Source organism: Carlito syrichta, unplaced genomic scaffold (genome assembly GCF_000164805.1).
Source record: "Carlito syrichta isolate Samal-C Ts95f unplaced genomic scaffold, Tarsius_syrichta-2.0.1 Scaffold315850, whole genome shotgun sequence".
Taxonomy (NCBI): domain Eukaryota; kingdom Metazoa; phylum Chordata; class Mammalia; order Primates; family Tarsiidae; genus Carlito; species Carlito syrichta.
Window position 1 is genome coordinate 144,273 of NW_007259946.1, and position 18,181 is coordinate 162,453.

The following is an 18,181-nucleotide window of genomic DNA, read 5'->3' on the forward strand; positions in this document are numbered from 1 at the left end:
CCCAGGCGGGTCTCGAACCCGCGGGCTCAGGCAATCCACTCACCTCAGCCTCCCAAAGGTGCGCGATTACAGGCTGAGCCACCGAGTCTGGCTATTTATTTTATTTTTTAAATTCCTGTATTTATTTAAAAAGAAAACCAAAAAAACTCCTTCAAGGCTGCCCACTCATAAGGGATGAAGTCTGGATCCAAAACCAGGATCCTGATTCCAGACTCTATGCTCTCGGCCACCACGCATACCTCTTATCGGGAGTCGAGGCAGTGGGGAGCCACTGATGGTTTTTGAGTGAGGGAACGACAGAGCAGAGAGTGTATTGGGAAGATCACTCTGGCCTCAGTGTGAAGGATGGATGAGATGGAGGGACTGGAGGCAGGAAGGCCCATGAGAAGGCTGCTGCCCTGGTTCTTGTGAGAACTCTGGGCTGCCCCAGAGGTGGCATCACAGGAAGAAAGGGACAAGAGGCTTGAGGGAGGAGGAGGCCTTTGGATTGGACCGTGGGCGTAGGGTGGGGACAGAATTGCACGGGAGGAAGAGGAGGACGCTCCCTCTGTGCCCATGTTGCAATATAAGGCCCCTCTGGCCTTTACTCTGCCTTGGCCCGAGCCTAGTGGCCTGATTCTGGTCAGTGTCAACCCCATGTGTCCCCGGAGCTCTTGTGGCCAGTCACAGGGCCAGCCTGGCCTCGTCACCTTTGGTTGGCCACCCTGGCTGGGGTAAGCATGAGATGGGGTAGGGCTGGCTGGTCATCCCAGCTGTTAGATGGGACACACGCCTCTGGCACCGGGGCAGGAGTGCTAGAGGCCTCCTGGCTCTGTTTCCAGTGCACCCTGGAATCTTCGAGCTCTTCTGAGCTTTGGTTTCCTCAACAGTAAGGTGGGAATAAAGGGGCCACTGCCACCTCCCATCGTGGCTGGTAGATACTATGAGGGGTGCGCTGAATTGAGAGGTCAGCTGACTTTCAGAGGTGCTTCCTGGGGGAAGGCAAGGGGCTGGTGCATTCTGTGCACGGAGCACCTTCAGTCTTCACAGCCATCCAAGGGCAGGGGACCAGAATTATCCCCATTTTACAGAAGAGACAACTGAGGCACAGAGGTTAAGCTCTGGGCTCAGGAACTGGAGGTCACTGGAGTCAGAGCCAGGGTTCCATCCCTGGCGGGTCGGCTCCGGGCTGTGCCGAAACCACCATCCAGACGACAATGTGGTGGGTGAGGTGACCATGAGTGACTGTGATCTCAGTCCCCTCCACCTTCTGGCACCAGTCAGGGACACCGCCCCCTCTCTTTACCAGTCCATTTCCTGCCCAGTTCTGCTAGCCCTGACTCCTTTCAGCTAATTGGAAATGAACGCTTTTGCTTCTGTTGAGCAATTCAGCATCTATTAGGCACCGGTTGTGGGCCATGCACTGACTGGATGTGGGGCAATGAGTAATAAAAACACGGTGACACTGAGCTCCCGCCTCCGCCGGGCACGGTGCCCAGCACTTCACACGTATTGACGTGGTGAATCACAAAGCCCTGTGAAATGGGCACTGTTTTGATCCCCGTTTTATAGATGACAAAATGGAGGCGGAGGAGTCGCAGAATTGGGATTAAAACCCAAGTGCCTGGCTCGGTGCTTATACCAGGGTATTGTGGGGAGACACGGGGCAGTGTAGAGATTTACCTGGGTTGTCACAGAGGCCCCCAGGAGAGGACCTCTGACCCCATTTTTTGTTTTTTTGAGTCAGAGTCTCACTATTGCCCAGGCTGGAGTACAGTGGCACGCTCATGGCCACGGCAGCCTCGACCTGCAGGACTCAGGTGATCCTTTCACCTCGGCCTTCCAAGTAGCTGGAACCGCAGGCATGCGCCACCGTGCCTGGCTAATTTTTCTGATTTGTTGTAGAAATGAGGTCTCACCAAGTTGCCCAGACTGGTCTTGAACCCCTGGACTCAGGCAATTCTCTTGCCTCGGCCTCCCAAAGTGCTGGGATTACAGCCTTGAGCCACTGCACCCAGCCTAGACCCCTTTTTTTTAAAGGTGCAAACTGTATTATCTTGGCTTCTTATTCTTTTATTTTTATTTTATGGTCATGGGGTTTGTGTGAGGATTTGTTACATAAATATATTGCATAAAGGCAAGGCTTGGGCTTCTGACCAGCATGGTACCCAATCGGTGGTTTCATATCTCTCTCTTTTTTTTTTGAGTTGGAGTCTCACTCTTGTCACCCAGGCTGAAGTGCAGTGGCATGCTCACGGCCACCGCAGCCTCGACCTGCCGGGCCTAGGCGATTCTTACGCCTCAGCCTTCCGAGTAGCTGGAACTACAGGCGCATTCCACCATGCCTAGCTAGTTTTTTTTTTGTGGTTTATTGTAGAGATGAGATCTCACCAAGTTGCCCAGGCTGGTCTCAAACCCCTGGGCTCAGGCAGTCCTCTCACCTCGGCCTCCCAAAGTGCTGGAATTATAGGGTGAGCCACTGCGCCCAGCCGGTTTCGTATCTCTTATCCCTCCTCCTTCCTTTAACTCTACCCGGTGTCTGTTGTTTCCATCCTTGTGTCCATGTACACCCAGTGTTTAGTGCTCACTTATGAGGGAGAATATGCAGTATTCAGTTTTCTGTTTCGGGGATCGTTCACTTAGAACGATGGTCTCCAGCTGCATCTATGTGATTGCAAAGGACACACTTTCCTTCTTCTTTATGGCCGACCTTGGACCCCAGTTGGAGTGACAGCAGAGGGGTCTCCTGAAGAAGCCGAGGCATTATTCCTGCAAGGCGGGTGTGGAAGAGGAGCCAGGTGCTGCTCTGTGTTGTGGACAGTGATGGGGAGTGAAGGTGTGAGGTGCTGGCAGGGACTTGGCTTGCTGTCCCCAGGCACGGGCCAGTGGGAGCCGATGGAAGCTTTAAGGAGGACCAGCCTTGGCTATGGGAAGACAGCCTGGGTCCATCAGGGACATCAGGCTGCTGTGGGCCAAGTGGAGGGGTCTGCAGGTGGGAGGTTGGCAAAGAGGGCGCCATGGGAGATGGAGGAGGTGACATTGACAGGCCTTGTGGAGGGTGACATGGGAGAGTTGGGCTGTTCTCCGTCACTAGACTGAGCATTCTTTGGGGGTAGGGCCCGTGCCCCAGCGTCTTTGTACCCTGGCACTTAGCACAAAGCCTGGCCCCAAGAACCGGATACCAACCCGGGCTTCCTGTCTTCCCCCGGCGTACTTCTAAAAAGCAACATCACAGGCAGCAGCCAGGAGTGGGATGTGTCACCCCCGGGCCACCTGCCTGTGATGTGGTCGGTCCTTCCTGACACGGATGCTGTTCCTCTCTCTCCGTGACGGCAGGCCTCCGCTGCCTGGTCCTGGTGTCACTCTGATGGCCGGGCCTGCTGAGGTTGCGCCCTGCAGTCCTTGGGGCTCCTGTGAACCCCCCAAGATTGAGACCCAAACGCCTCTGCTGCCCCCCATCACACCCCAGGGGCCCGGGGACCTGCCATGCAAATCATGTGGTTTCTCTATTGTTTGAGGATGTTTTCCACTGTGTGAGGGTCCTTGGGTCCTTGAACAGACACCTTTGCCCTCTTCACAACTGTGGTGTCTGCCCCTGGGTCCCTGAAGACCCTTTGGTCTGGGAGAGTTACTCCCCTCTGTGGGCCCCTTGTCTGTCAAATGAGGGGGCAGGACAGGATCACAGGGTGTATCATTGTCAGGGGGCATGAAGGCAGGGGTAGCTGTGACTGGCTCCTGGTCTGCCATCCGCTGACTGCGTGGCCTCAATTTGCAGTGAATCTTCCGACGCCTCCATTTCTGCATCTGCAAAATGGGGTAATACTAACCTCATTGCATTGGTGCTGGGATAAAAGAATGCATATGAATGTGCCAGCACTGTGTCTACACACAGTAGGTCCTTTTTCTGGATCTGTGCCATCCCTGTCCTTCTAGCTCTGTGTAAAGGGTGTGCTTGAGGGGTCCTCTCCACCCCCAAATCCTGAAACTTCTTCCTGCCCCCCACCCCATGTCACCCTCTCTCCTGGCAGATCCCTGCCCAGGGTGCTCTCAGGGGGCGGCTGGGATTGTGACCCCCTTCCCAAGGCTCTGGCATCTAAGAGGGGCCTCCAGAAAATGAGAAAGCCATGAAGACCCCAAAGGCGATGCCAGAGCAGAGGGCCCCACAGATGCAGTGTCCTCAGATGCCACTGCCTTGACGGTGGCCACTTCCTCCTCCTTTCCCGGGTCGGTCCTTCTTTCCTTCCTCTCTCTCTGTCTATTTATAAATAGGAGAAGGGATTAAGGGCCCCACCTCGGGGTACTTGCAGGGCCTTAGTCTGAGAACGTGACAAGCAACAAAGCAGCTGGCCCGGGTTGCCCAATTTCCCAGAGCCCACAGACACTCCAGAATCAGAGACCTGCCTGGCCCCTGGCCCTACCCCCTGCTAACCATGGCCCCAGCCGAGTGCCTACCTGGGAGTAGTCCCACCCCTGGCCCTGACCACTCACTTGCCTTCTGAGTCATTCAGGGAGAGCATGGGCAGAGGACAGGGGGACAGGAGGAGAGGGCGCAGTGGGCGGGGAAAGGGGGACCTGGCTCGCTAGGTCAGCCTCACAACACCAGGCAGGTCTTGTCTGGCAAGAGTTCTGCCTGGGACAGGCCTCGGAGGCCCACTTCCCTGCAGGGACTGACAGCCACATGGTCCTCTGGCTGGTTGCTGACACACCCTGGCCCCAGACTCTCTATTTTGGGGTCCCATCACCCCTGCAGTGCTCCTCTGAGCAAAGTCCCTTCGAGCTAGCCTGAGGTCCCCATGGGAGGCCCACACCAGCGGCAGGAATCCGCCCCTTCCTTGTCCCACCAAGGCCTCCGCTGTCTGGGCAGTGGCCTCTCCTGGTCACCGGACTTTAGACTTCCTGAGGAACAGGCCTGGTGCCCATCTGTGGGTGGTTCCCCAGCTCCAAGGGTCACGGTCAGCCTCCCCAGACTCGTCCTGGAGGCAGGAGAGAGGCCACCTCTTTGCAAGGCCCACATGGCACGGCTATCTTGGGCCCCACTAAAGCCAGCCAACTGGCTACGCAGGGTCCTGCTCCCTCCTTGCTGGTTCTCAGGTGAAACCAAGGCAGAAAGAGGCCAGGCCTCACATTCCGTAACTCATGTCTGCGATCAGGGCCTTCACACACCCCTTACAACTCCCCCGTGGAGTCCCTGGGAGTCTGGAGAAGATGGTGAAGCCATGTGAAGCCCCTCTGCCTGTACTCCTCCCAGCAGCCCCTTGGGGAGGCAGGGCAAAGTGTGGGACTCCTACTGATAGGTGACAGTGCTGAGGTTGGAGGCAGTAAGTGACAGCCCCAGTTCCCTGGGACCAGCATGTGCCCTGGACCCTCTCACCCATGTCAGTGCCCCTCCTGCAATGTCAAGTGTCCAGCATGCCTGGGAGGGTGAACATCTTGGACCCTTTCCTCCCAGAGGCCACCTGCCCTCCCCTGGGTGAAGGGATGAGGAGCAGAGGCTGGACATGGAGACGCTCACACCCCCCTCGGCCCTGCTCTCCCCAGAGGCCCGGGCCCAGCCCAGCTCTGCCCATACCCCAGCCTCCACCTTTCTAGCTCCTTCCGAGTCTCCATCTCTCATGTGGATGGGCCACAGACTCACCCAGCACCTCTGAGCTCTTAACACCCATCTTTAAGAACCCAGGGCTAGCCCTTTGGCTTAGAACATCAACCAGGCCCTCACTGTCACGTTACAGGCAGGGAAACTGAGGCCCAGAGAAGCCAGCACAGCAGAGGGGGTGCCTGAGTGTGGGGAGGGAGCACATTTGGGGTGGGCCTGGGGGGCTGAAACCCAGTCTTCCTGGACTGGGAAGACAGCTTGATGCCAGGGAGAAAGCACAGGACTAGAGGCCCGGCGACATCTCTGAGGCTTAGTTTCCTCATCTGTAACTTGGGAAGAATAATAGTACCCACCTCGCCGTGACTGGGTGAGGATCCAAAGAGGCTGTGATGGGTCATCCTCACCCTCACTCACGCTGGTCCTGCCACTCTGACCTCCTGGCCAGGCACTGAGCATGCCCAGCCCATGTCCCCGCCACCCCATCCCTGTCCCTGGCTTTGCCTTTTTCCTTAACTCTTGCGACCACCTCGCCTTTTCTACTCGGTGTGTGTCTCCCTGGCTATGATAGCAGCTTTCCTGGAGGGATTTGATTTGTTCCATGCTGAGAACAGCGGGTGCTGTGAAGTGGGCGCAGTCAGACCCACCACGTCAATCACCCGTTAGATTCAAGACCGTTTTCTCTTCCATTTCATCATCCATCCGTCTCCATCCATACATCTGTCTGCCTATCATCTGTCTATTTATCCATCCTATCTCTGTCTATCTCCAACCCCCAACCCCCTGTCTCTCTCTCTCTCTCTCTCTCTCCAGGCTTCCTGTCTGTCTGTTTATCTAACCTGTGTCTATCAGTCATCTGTCTATCCATTCATTCTGTCTATCCCATCTCTCTAATCTATCCATCATATCTATCTTTTATCTGTCTACCTACCCATCCTCTCTCTCTCTCTCTATCATCTCTCTCTCTCTATCCATTCTATCTCTCTATCTCTATCAGATCTGTCAGTCTGTCTATCTAATCTATCTGTCTATACTTTCATCCAGTCTATCTAATCTAGCTATCTAATGTATCTACCCATCCTATCTTATCTATCTAATCTATCATCTTCCCTAATTTCCTCTCCACTGGGTCTCGGATTCCTCACCTATTAAATGGGCAGTTAACCCTTACCAGTGATTTTTCTTTTCTTTTTTTTTTTTTTGAGTTGCTCTCACTGTGTCGCCCAGACTGGAGGGCAGTGACCGCTCCCGGCCACCGCAGCCTCGACCTACTGGGCTCCGGCGATCCTTCTGCCTCAGCCTTCCGAGTAGCCGGAATTACAGGCATGCGCTACCACGCCCGGCTGATTTTTTTGATTTATTGTAGAGATGAGGTCTCGCCTGCCCAGGTGGGTCTCGAACCCGCGGGCTCAGGCAGTCCACTCACCTCAGCCTCCCAAAGGCGCGGGATTACAGGCTGAGCCACCGAGCCCGGCTTCCAGTGATTTTCTAATTGTCACTGGGGCCCCCATAGTTTGGAAGACAGCTGAACATGCTGACTGAATCAAGTACTATCCAATCTATTTCCTCCTTTTAAAATGTTGAAGATATCCCCTGCGGGGTGGGTGGTGTGTGAATTGGAACCTCCCCAGTCAAAGCAAAGGAACTGGAAGCTTCCAGAGGCTGTGCTTCCCAGAGGATGCTAGCCACTTTTAGGGACCCCCCAGGACCCCCTGGGATGACCCGAGGCTTGCCCCCAGGGCTGAGGTCTAGGTCCAGCCCCTGTTCCGTGGAGAACTGCCATGATGAGAGTGACCTTTTGTTCCGCTCTGCCAAGGGGCTTTCTGTTCCTCATTGTTGAGCCATGACAGGGCTGTGGTTTTTTGTTTTTTTCTGTCCAAGAGGATAAACAGGCCTCAGATTGCTCAAGGGAGCACTGACCCCCGGCCAGCCCTGGAGGGCTGGAGTCACACAGAGCAGCAGGAGGAAGTATTGGGAAGGTTATTCAGAGCAAAGCTTCAGACCAGAAAAGAACCTGGCAGGGAAAAGGCGGGAGGCGGTGGGTCAGCTGGCCTGAGGCCCAGCGCCTGCCTTCAGTGGCAGAGCCTGTATCCATGGTGGCGAGAAAACCTGAACTTGACTAATGCAGGACCTTTCCTATTAGCCCCTTTAAGCCCTGACAGGAAATCCTTCCCCAGCCAGGACAGAGTTTCTCTCTTTTGCCTGGACCCCCTCCCTCCCCGGTTCTGTGGTCCTCAGGTCCTGGAGGAGTGAAGAGTCCCTGCTGAGGGCACTCCTGGGGACGAGGCCACGAGGTACAGGATTCCTGTGAGGCCTGTGCCAATCACTGCAGGGCTGGGGGCTGCAAGGAAAGGGGTTCCTGGGGGTGCTGTCTGAGCGAGGAGTCTGCTGCATCTGGGTGCCGCTCAGTTAAGTGGCAGCAGCCTCCAAGAAGGCCAGCTGGGGGTTTGTGGAGGGACAGACAGACCTGCTGCTGCAATTAATATTTGATCAAATGATGGGTGCAGAAGATGCTGCAGAAGGCTCAACTTCGGCCAGGCATGGTGGCTCAAGCCTGTAATCCCAGCACTTTGGAGGCCGAAGCGAGAGGATTGCCCAAGCCCGTGGGTTTGAGACCAGCCTGGGCAACATGGTGAGACCTCGTCTCTACAATAAATTAAAAAATTAGCTGGGTGTGGCAGCATGCACCTGTAGTTCTGGCTACTTGGAAGGCTGAGGCAGAAGGATCGCTGGAGTCCAGCAGGTTGACTGTGACGGGGGTGGCTGTGAACATGCCACTGCACTTCCGCCTGGGTGACTGAGTGAGACTCCAACTCAAAAAAAAAAAAAAAAGAAGACACGACTTCTCTGGTTTGGAGGTTCCCCAACCTTTTGACCCATGGTGTCTGCCATGAGCCTCTTCCCACCTCTCTCCAGGTCACTAGCTCTATCAGGGGGCCAGGTCATCAGGCCGTGTTCAGCGAGGGAGCATTGGCATCAGTGGGAGATTTTTTTTCCTTTATCCTTCCCTTTTTTCTTCCTGGGCCCACCCCTGAGATTCTGCCCCTGTTTGGGGAGTGGTTCTTCATAACAGCCCCCCCAGGTGCTGTCAACACAGGCCGTGAGTGTTCCCCACACTGTGAGAAACTCTGATGAGACTTCTCCTTTTGTCTAGGGTGCCTGGGAGTCTGCTCTAGCGCCAAGCTGGGGACAGAGAAGTACTGGGACTGTGTGCATGTGCATGTCCATGTGCATGTGTGTATGCCTGTGTGCATGTGTGTATGTGTCTGTGTGTGTGCATGTGTGTGCATGCGTGTATGTGTGTGGATGCACGAGCGCACCCATGCACATGCAATTTTACAGTCTAGAAGGAAGCTGAAGCGCCTTTTCTGGACTCTGTTATGTTCCCACTTCCCTTGTTCAGACACCTGCCTCTTTCCCAGCCTTACCAGAGCTGGCCTTCCTGGGGTTTGGCCCTCGGTCTAGGGCAGTAGTGAGGTAGGCCTCGGGGCAAGCCGGGGCAGTGGTGCATCTGAGTTTGGGCCCTGTGGCTGGGACATGACACTATAGCCATCCATGCCCCTCTGGGACATGACATGGTAACCAGCTTGTTTAGATGGCAGCCATAGTGCACCCGCTCCATGCCAGGGCCTCGGGGTCTCCCCCTCCGGTGGGGCCCGGTGAGTAATCCTGCAGCAGCCCTGTGTGCCAGGAATCATGAGAAGAAAGATGGGGGTTCTGGGCCGAGTGACTCACTCAGGTGGTCTGTGGGCAGGGAACCTTTGGGGGAGGTGGCTGTCTGGGGAGGCATCTTAAGGGGTAAGCAGAATTCTGTCAGAGGAAGCTCGAGGCTATTCCAGGCAGAAGAAGCATCTTGGGCAAGGGCATGAGGGCCAGACAGGCACTGATTGCTCCATGACTGGAACTCCCTGCCCCTGTGGGTTCCAGCTTCCAGCTGTTGACACTGAGCTGTGGGCAGCCAGGGCCGGACCACCGCCTGCCAGGCCAAGGCAGAAGACAGCTGGGTTTCCTGGCGGCTTGTCACTGGCTGCAGGGGCCAGCCAAGGGCCCAGCCACCCCTGGCTCCAGGCAGTGCTGTGGTGAGGGGCTGGGGGATGCACACTAAGCCCGCCTCACACCACCTCGGGTGATGGAAATTTGGCCAGGTCTGCGCTGGCCCAGGGGTGTCTGGTGTCATGGCTGGTATCTATTCTGGCTGGCTTGTTCACAGTTGACGTCCAGAGTGACTGGTCAGTACCTGAGTGGTGCTGGCTGTTAAGTATTTTGAATATCTCCCCTGCTCCTTTGTGTCAGATACTGAAGTCCAGAGAAGTTAAGGTACTTGCCCAAGGCCATACAGCGGGTAAATTGCGGGACGAGGATTTGAAGCCGGGTCTTCCTGCTTCCTCTGTCCTTATCCATGGAGAGGCCCCACTGCTTGTGCAGCAAAAATTTGTTGAACTTGTGCTGACTGTGTGATTGCAGCTGGCAGCACAGTGGGCATGAGCCCACCTGACTTGGCTTCCGGCAGTTGCCTGCCAGTCATTTCCAGGCAATGTGTCTTGCGGTCCCCAAGGGACTTTGGGTGTGGGTACATCCTCTTCTTTGCTTGTGTAGACACGTGCACACTCACATTTACCCACATGTGAAGATATCAACTTCAAGTTTGCAGAGGTGGCTATTTAATGCTTGTCCCCAGGCCCAGACTGCCAACCCAGATCTTTCTGGAGGAAGAGCAGGACTCAGGGGTGTGTGGCCCGGGATCCCAGGATGGGCACGGTGGTGAGGTTGTCAGAGACCTGAGGGAGGAGAGCGTTCTCTCTCTCTCTCTCTCTCTCTCTCTCTATCACTTTATTCATATTTTCTTGGAGGCACAGAGCACAGGGGTTAGAATGTGAGCCACAAGGTCAGACCAGTCCTGGATCCAGACCTTCTCTGTCATTTACTGAGTCTGGGACCTTGGGCAAGCAGCCTGCCCTCTTCGAGCCTCAATTTCCCGTTCTGTAAAATGGCTGCAGGTAGGGGACCTTCTTTGCTGGGTTGTTGGGTGGTCTCGCTGAGATCACACACTTGCCGTAAGTGGGGTCTTCCAGAAGCAGAGTCCAAGGTGGCGATTTCCTCCCAGGGGAAGGGGGAGGGCAGCAGGACATGGCAGGGGTAGGGGCCAGCTTCAGCTTACACCATGGGAGGGCTCTGGCTGGTGGTTCTTACCACAGTGGGCCCCACCCTAAGGCCTGGAGATGCCTTCCAGCTGTGGAGCCATTATTGCAACACCTGCATGGGGGGAGGGGTGCCCTGTTGGGGGGAAGAGGTGGCGGGGGTGCCGGGGGAGTCTGAGCGGGGCACAACAGGACCCACCGACTCAAGCAACTGAGACTCAAGCAACTGAAGCGCTTAGAACAGCACCTAAGAGGTGCTCAAAAATATTAACGATTGTCACTGTCATCACCCAGCATTCATGTACTGCGCCCCCCAGGTCTGCGATGGGTCCCGTGTCAGAGGCCAAGGGTCTATCAGTGACAAAGCCACCATCTCTGCCTTCTGCATCACAGACTTGTGTGTGTGTTTGTGTGTGTGTGTGTTTGTGTTTGTGTATTCTCATGTGCGTGGGTATGCATCTGTGTAGGGTAGAAGGACACAGAAGTAACCATTTCAGAACAATGAGGTGATTGTTAGAAGGGGTCACATCCCATGTTTAGAGACAGCCCAGAGGAGGAAGAGCCAAAGTTAGCCTGGGGGAGTCAAGGAGGGCTTCCTGGAGGAGGCAGCACTCAGCTTGAAGAACAAAGGGGCATTTCCCAGGTGCGGGAGGGAAGGGGAGGCATACTAGGCAGAGGGCAGCTTGGCGCTCTGTGACCAAGGCCACTGTCTTCTGGGCAGCTTCTGGGCCAAACATCGGGCTTGTGTAGCACTGAGGAAAGCCTAAGCCCCACCCTTTGGCCTACAGGTTCAGTGACTCTGTCTGCAGACATGAATGGGTTACACTGAGTGGGGAGGGGGAGAAAGCCAAAGAAGGCAAGGCTTCTCCCTTTCCCTTCTCCCCCCAAGGGGAGAAATCCCCGTCGGGACAGCCTGGCTGTTGCAGGCCAGGGCCTGGCATCAGGCGTGGCGGAGGCCCTACTGAGGCTGCCTTCCCTGCTTCCCTCCAGGTGGCATTCAAACCCTACGCCCCGGAGCCTGGGAGCACGTGCCAGCCAAGGGACTACTATGACCAGAAGGTCCAGATGTGCTGCAGCAAGTGTCCACCTGGTGAGGGGCAGCGGCCGGGCCCTGGGGGAGTGTGTGTGGATGGGACTTCGGGGTGGGGGCGGGGCTGTGATTCTCACTGGACTCCTGCCAGTCCCGTGGATCGGCCATGCTCCCTCTGGCTTCTGGGCCTTTGCACATGCTGTTCCTACTTCCCAACTCCCCTCCCTGGATTAACTCCTACTTGTCCTTTAGACCTCAGCTCAAAAGGTCCTTCCTCCAGGAAGCCTGCCCACACTGCCCAGTTGGGTGGCGTGCCTCCTTTGAGCTCCCACTGGCCCTTGGCGGTCTGCTCGCGGCCCTTTTCATGCTGTTGTTATGGCCTGTCCACCCAGATTGGAGTGCAGTGGCACAATCATGACTTACTGCAGCTTCAGCCTCCTGGTCTCAGCCTCCCAAGTAGCTGGGACTGCAGGTGCATGCCACCACAAAGTAGTTTTAATTTTTTTGAAGTTGTAATTTTTTTTTTTGAGTCGGAGTCTCACTCTGTCACCCAGACTGGAGGTGCAGTGGCACACGCCTGGCCACCGCAGCCTTGATCTGCTGGGCTTCGGCGATCCTTCCTCCTCAGCCTTCCAAGTAGCTGGAACTACAGACCTGCGCTACCATGCCCGGCTAATTTTTTTTTTTGATTTATTGTAGAGATGAGGTCTCACCAAGTTGCCCAGGCGGGTCTCGAACCCACAGGCTCAGGCAATCCACTCACCTAGGCCTCTCAAAGCTCTGAGCTACCGAGCCCGGCCTGTAATTTTTTTGAAGAGACAAGGTCTCATTATGTTGCCCAGGCTGGTTTTGAACTTCTGGGCTCAAGCAGTCATCCCGACTTGACCTCCCAAAGTGCTAGGATTATAGGTTTGAGCCACTGCGCCCAGCCCGTTGGTTTATCTTTCCCTTATATTACATTTATAAAGCATCCGCTTGTGTTCTGTGTGCTGGGAGTGCAGCAGGGAGCAGGACAGACATAACTCTTACCCCATGAGGTCTGTGCTCTTTGTTTTTTTTTTTTTTTGAGTTGGAGTCTCACTCTGTCGCCCACACTGGAGTGCAGTGGCCACTCCTGGCCACCGCAGCCTCGACCTGCTGGGCTCCGGCGATCCTTCCGCCTCAGCTTTCCAAGTAGCTGGAACTACAGGCGCGTGCTACCACGCCCGGCTAGTTTTTGATTTATTGTAGAGATGAGGTCTTGCCAAGTTGCCCAGGTGGGTCTTGAACCCACGAGCTCAGGCAGTCCACTCACTCGGCCTCCCAAGGCGCTGGATTATGGGCTGAGCCACCAAGCCAGGAGGTCTGTGTTCTAATGGAGGATGGAGAATAGACCAGTAGATGTGTGGTCCTGTCTGTCAGTCAGTGCTGTGAGAACAAGGCACCATTAGGCAGAGGGAGACAGAGCAGGCAGCCTGTCTTATATGGGGTGGTCTGGGAAGGTCTCTCTGAGGAGGTGATGTTTGGGCAGAGCTGTGAGGAGGTGACAGAGCAAGTCATGACAAAATACAGGGCACAGCATGCCAGGTGGTAGCAACAGCAGGTGCAAAGGCCCCGAGGTGGAGCCTGCTTGGTGAGCCAAAGGAATTGTAGGGCCAGTGCATGTGGCCCGGTGTGAGTGGGGGTGAATGTGGCAGGAGACGAGGGAGCGGGGAGCAGGGCCCATGGGAAGGAGTTTCAATTTTATTCTGTCAGTGTCAGGAGCAACTCCCTTGGGTCCCCTCCCATTGTGGGAGCTTTTCTGTCCTCTTAATAAATCCTACTTAAAAAAAAAAGAAACCGGGCTCGGCAGCTCAGCCTGTGATCCTGCGCCTTTGGGAGGCTGAGGTGAGTGGATTGCCTGAGCCCACGGGTTCGAGATCCGCCTGGGCGGCGAGACCTCATCTCTACAAAAAATCAGCCGCTGAGGCGGAAGGATCGCCGGAGCCCAGCAGGTCGAGGCTGCGGTAGCCGGGAGCGGCCACTGCACTCCGGTGTGGGCGACAGAGTGAGAACAACTCAAAAACAAACAAACAAACAAACAAACAAACAAAACAAAGAGTCTGGAAGACAGTGGAGGGCTCTGGGTCATTGGCTGGAGATGTGGGTGGGCACATGTACACCTATCACCTCTACAGCCATTTTAAGAGACCCCATGGCAAGTGATTTTCCTCCTTTTATTAACTGACAGGGTCTCTTTAAGAAGTTATTAGATTAGGGCAACCCCCTGGGGTCCCCTCCCACTGTGGGAGCTTTGCTGTCCTCTGAATAAATCCTGCTTTCTCACTTAAAAATAAAAAGAAGTAACTAGATTAGCATAGCAGTGAACATGGCAGGGCGGGAGTGAGAACAGGGGTTCGAAGAGTAAACCTTTTCCAGGTTTGCCTTGGTGTCTCTATCCCCTGGCAGGCCTTCAGGAGTCCCGTGCCCTTGTCTTTGATGGGGTACCAGGGACTGCATTCTTACTGCTTTTTCCCCCTGGGGGAAAAGAGTACATTTCACACCCCCAGCTGGAGAATTTTAACCCACTGTCAGGAAAAAGGAACCGGCAAGCCAGTTCTTACTAAAGTGTGATTGACTGATACCCACTGGCCGCAGGTCTCCAGTGGTGGAATGTCAGACATCTGGAAAGAGCAGAGAGGAAGGTCTCTTTTTTTTGCAGAAGGGGTTTAGAAGTGGAGTGATAGCTGGTTTGTGGTATGTCCTGGATATGAGATGAATCAGAGGAACTGGAACTCCATCAAAGAGTCTTCCCAGCTGGGCTTCAGAACTCCAGGACCCCAGGGAACAGCGGCTGAGTCTGGGGTCCTGGCGGAAGCCCCACCCCACTGAGACCTGTGGCCCTTGTTTTCTCAGGCCACCATGTGAAAGTCTTCTGCACCAAGACCTCCAACACCGAGTGTGGCCTGTGTGAAAAGAGCACGTACACACAGCTCTGGAATTGGGTCCCCAAATGCCTGAGCTGTGGCGCCCCCTGCAGCCCTGGTGAGTAGCGCGGAAGAGGGGGGGTCCCCAGCAGCCTCCCCAGCCAATACATTCCAGCCCTTGGCATGAGCTGCCTGGGCTGACCCTAGGAGGGCTGTTTCGTGCCCTGGGACATGGCGTGGGGCCTTGTCCACCATATACCGATGGCGTTTCCCTGCTCTGTCCCACCAGACCCTCTTCACAGCCCCGTGGGGTGGTTGGTGGGGGCACTGTGCCCATTTTAGAGCTGAGGAAGTGGTGCGTGGAGAAGTGGGACTGTGGGCTGTTGGTCTGCTTGTCCCTCGCTGAGGGAGCCACCAGCCCCCTGGAGGTCAGAGCTCTCTGTGGGGGCTGGGCTGGCTGGGAGGGCAGCATGGGTGTGGCGGAGGCGGGAGTGACCCTGGGCCGTCTTCTCACTCCGCCAGACCAGATGGAAGCTCAAGCCTGCACCCAGGAACAGGACCGCATCTGCACCTGCAAGCCCGGCCATTTCTGCCTGCTGAGCAAGCAGGAGGGCTGCCGGCTGTGCTCCCCGCTGCGCAAGTGCCGCCCCGGCTTCGGAGTAGCCAGACCAGGTAGCGGGCTAGGGTCCGCAGTCCTTGGGGACATCCCTGCCATGTCACAGGCATCCGCCCAGCTTGAGAACACCGTCAGTGGTGGCCAGGTGCTTGCTACCCAGCCATCTGTCCACTGGTCCGCCATTCATTCTTTCTGCCAGCACTCCTGATTAGGCACCTACTGTGTACTAGGCTCAGCGGATCTACAGATGGGCCAGACTAAGCCCTAAGCTACGGAAAAACCAGGTGATGCTGCAGGAAGATGAGCCCGCATGACCCTGGAGACCAGTTGTGTGTGCGTGGGTGTGCATGGGTGTGTGCGTGTGGGTGTGAGTGTGTGTGCATGTTCATATGTGTTTTCAGGGGCAGTGATGCAGGCAGAGTCCTTGGGCCCCTCACACCTCCCCCAGGGCTCCAGGGGCCCACCTGGCCCACAGAATGCTAGAGGTGTTGACAGGTGCCACTGTTTTTCCTGGAAGGAACGGCAACGTCGGACGTGGTGTGCACCTCCTGCCCTCCGGGGACGTTCTCCAACACGACTTCATCCACAGATACTTGCAGGCCCCACCAGATGTGAGTGGCTGAGTCCTTTGTTTCTGGAGGAACCGGGAGGGGCTGTCGCTGGGTGACCGTGGAACACAGAGCCACTGAGCAGCCACCATTGTCCAGATTGGTTTATCTGAGGGTGGATCCCAGGATGGATGGCACAGTGGGAGACAGCCCTGTCCTGGAAGCCAGGGCTGGGTGGGTGTCAGGGGAAAGGCCAGATGGCGACAGGAGGGTGTCCAGAGAGAGCACATGGCACCCATTCCAGCTGCTGGTACCTTCCCACTGGCCTGGCTTCCGTGAGGGAGCCTGGCCACCCCAGCCACCCTGTCCCCTGCTGCCTCCTGACCAAGCCTCTTCTCCCCCAGCTGTAATGTGGTGGCCATCCCTGGCAATGCGAGCATGGATGCTGTCTGCACATCTGTGTCCTCCACCCAGGGAGTGGCCTCGGGGCCAGCCCACCTACCCCAGCCAGTGTCCACGCAATCCCAACACACAGAGCCAACTCCAGGGTCCAGTGCAGCTCCACCCACCTCCCTCCCACTCCCAATGGGTCCCAGCCCCCCTGCTGAAGGGATCACAACAGACGTCTCCCTTCCAGTTGGTGAGTTATAAGAGAGCTCACTCACGCATTCATTCTTTCTTTTTTTTCTTCCCTCCCTTCCTCCCTCTTTTTATTTCCTCCCTCTTTCCTTCCTTCTCATAGTCTTACTGAGAGCCGCCGTGGGTTGGACCCTGGGCTGTGTCCTGGGATCCAGGTGGCAATGGTCTCTCCCTATGACCTGATACTGTCACTAAGGTCCCTGGGTAGGGAGAGATTGGGGCGGCCTCCCACCTGGACAGGAGATGGCCTCCTTGTTGCCGTTTCTGATGAGTCCGTTGGGCTGGCCAGGTCACTACACGGGACTCCCTTCTGGGGTGAGGACTGCAGCAGACCAGAAGTCTTAAACTGGCACCCTCGGGCCAAATGTGGCCCACAGACACGTTTGGTGTGTAACTGAATTTGAGAACTCCGACTTGGACTTGCCTGTCACAACCCCAGCCTCCTGTGTCACAGACTTTACCTGCCTGCCCCCTGGTGCATTTGAGTTTGTGTGTTGTAGCTGTTTGCCCTTTTCTCTCTAGAACTGATTGTGGGTGTGACAGCCTTGGGTCTGCTGGTGATAGGACTGGTGAACTGTGTCATCATGACCTGGAAGAAAAGTAAGATTCCATCCTTCCTGCTTTCATTCGCTGGCTCAGGAAGCTTTTCTGGGGCATGTCCTGTGGGTCCAGTGCTGGGCACAGCCTGGCACTCAGACAGAACTGGGCCAGGCAGTCCCTGTCCTGTGGGAGCTTCAAGCCCAGGGCAGGCGGCGCCTCTGCTGGCTTAGCTGCTAAAAGGCAAGAGGCGATCGGGGTCATCCAAGGGGAGCGAGTCGGGATTCCCACCCAGGAAGCCTGGGAGCCTCGGGCCTCCTGCAACAGGTGGCCCCGGAGTGGGTGAGGTCTTGATGGGTGGACGGATAGGCACCACCGGTGGAGGCATGGCATGGGACAGGGAGTGGCTAGGGAAGTGGGGGCAGAGGTGTTGGGGCCCTCTGTGGCTCTTGCCTGTTAGGTAGCTGCTTTCCCCAGGGCTGGGCCTCCTCCAGCGCCCTCCCGGGTAGAACAGATGTGCCCGAGGAAATCCCCTCCCTGACCTATCCCCTCTCCTCTTTGTAGAGAAGACTCCCTGCCTGCAGAGAGAAGCCAAAGTGGTGAGTGTCCCCATCCTTTCCCTCCTCCTCCCCTGGTCTCCTTCCCAGCTGGGCCAGGTTGTTGCGGGAAGCAGTGAGTTCTGTAGGTTGGCTGTCCAATGTCGGGAGATGTGCAGATCCCTGGGAGGTGGAGGAAAGGCCTGGGGGTCTGGCAGACCTCGTGGGCTTAGGAGGCTGTGAGTGTGACAGGCCTGGCAGGGAGCAGGGGATTAAATGGGGCTTATGGCAGGAGCAGGGGATTAAGTGGGGCTTATGGCAGGCACGTGGCTGTGGACCCACAGTGGAACCTTGGGTGGACATGAGATTGCTCCTGGCTGTTTCCTCACCATTAAATTGCGGGGAGGAGGCTGGGCACGGAGGCTCACACCTATAATCCCAGCACTTTGCGAGGCTGAGGTGAGAGGCTTGCCTGAGCCCATGGGTTCGAGACCAGCCTGGGCAACTTGGCGAGACCTCATCTCTGCAGTAAATCAAAAAACTTAGCCAGGCATGGTAGCACGTGCCTGTAGTTCTGACTACTTGGAAGGCTAAGGTGGAATGATCACCTGAGCCCAGAAGGTTGAGGCTGTGGTGGCTGTGAGCATGCCACTGCACTCCAGTCTGGGCGACAGAGGGAGATT

At 56.2% G+C, this 18,181-nt stretch overlaps 1 protein-coding gene across 1 annotated transcript in view; it reads left to right on the top strand.

Annotated features, from left to right (window-relative positions):
* TNFRSF1B (TNF receptor superfamily member 1B) overlaps positions 1-18,181 on the top strand; it is a 39,568-nt gene that overhangs the window by 10,358 nt on the left and 11,029 nt on the right. Inside the window, exons 10-20 of the mRNA XM_021706674.1 lie at positions 8,724-8,803; positions 8,973-9,046; positions 9,497-9,648; positions 11,002-11,108; positions 11,698-11,797; positions 14,612-14,740; positions 15,145-15,294; positions 15,756-15,849; positions 16,191-16,426; positions 16,948-17,025; positions 17,527-17,561. Coding sequence (XP_021562349.1) covers positions 8,724-8,803; positions 8,973-9,046; positions 9,497-9,648; positions 11,002-11,108; positions 11,698-11,797; positions 14,612-14,740; positions 15,145-15,294; positions 15,756-15,849; positions 16,191-16,426; positions 16,948-17,025; positions 17,527-17,561 — 1,235 coding nt within the window. The remainder of the gene's footprint in view (positions 1-8,723; positions 8,804-8,972; positions 9,047-9,496; positions 9,649-11,001; positions 11,109-11,697; positions 11,798-14,611; positions 14,741-15,144; positions 15,295-15,755; positions 15,850-16,190; positions 16,427-16,947; positions 17,026-17,526; positions 17,562-18,181) is intronic.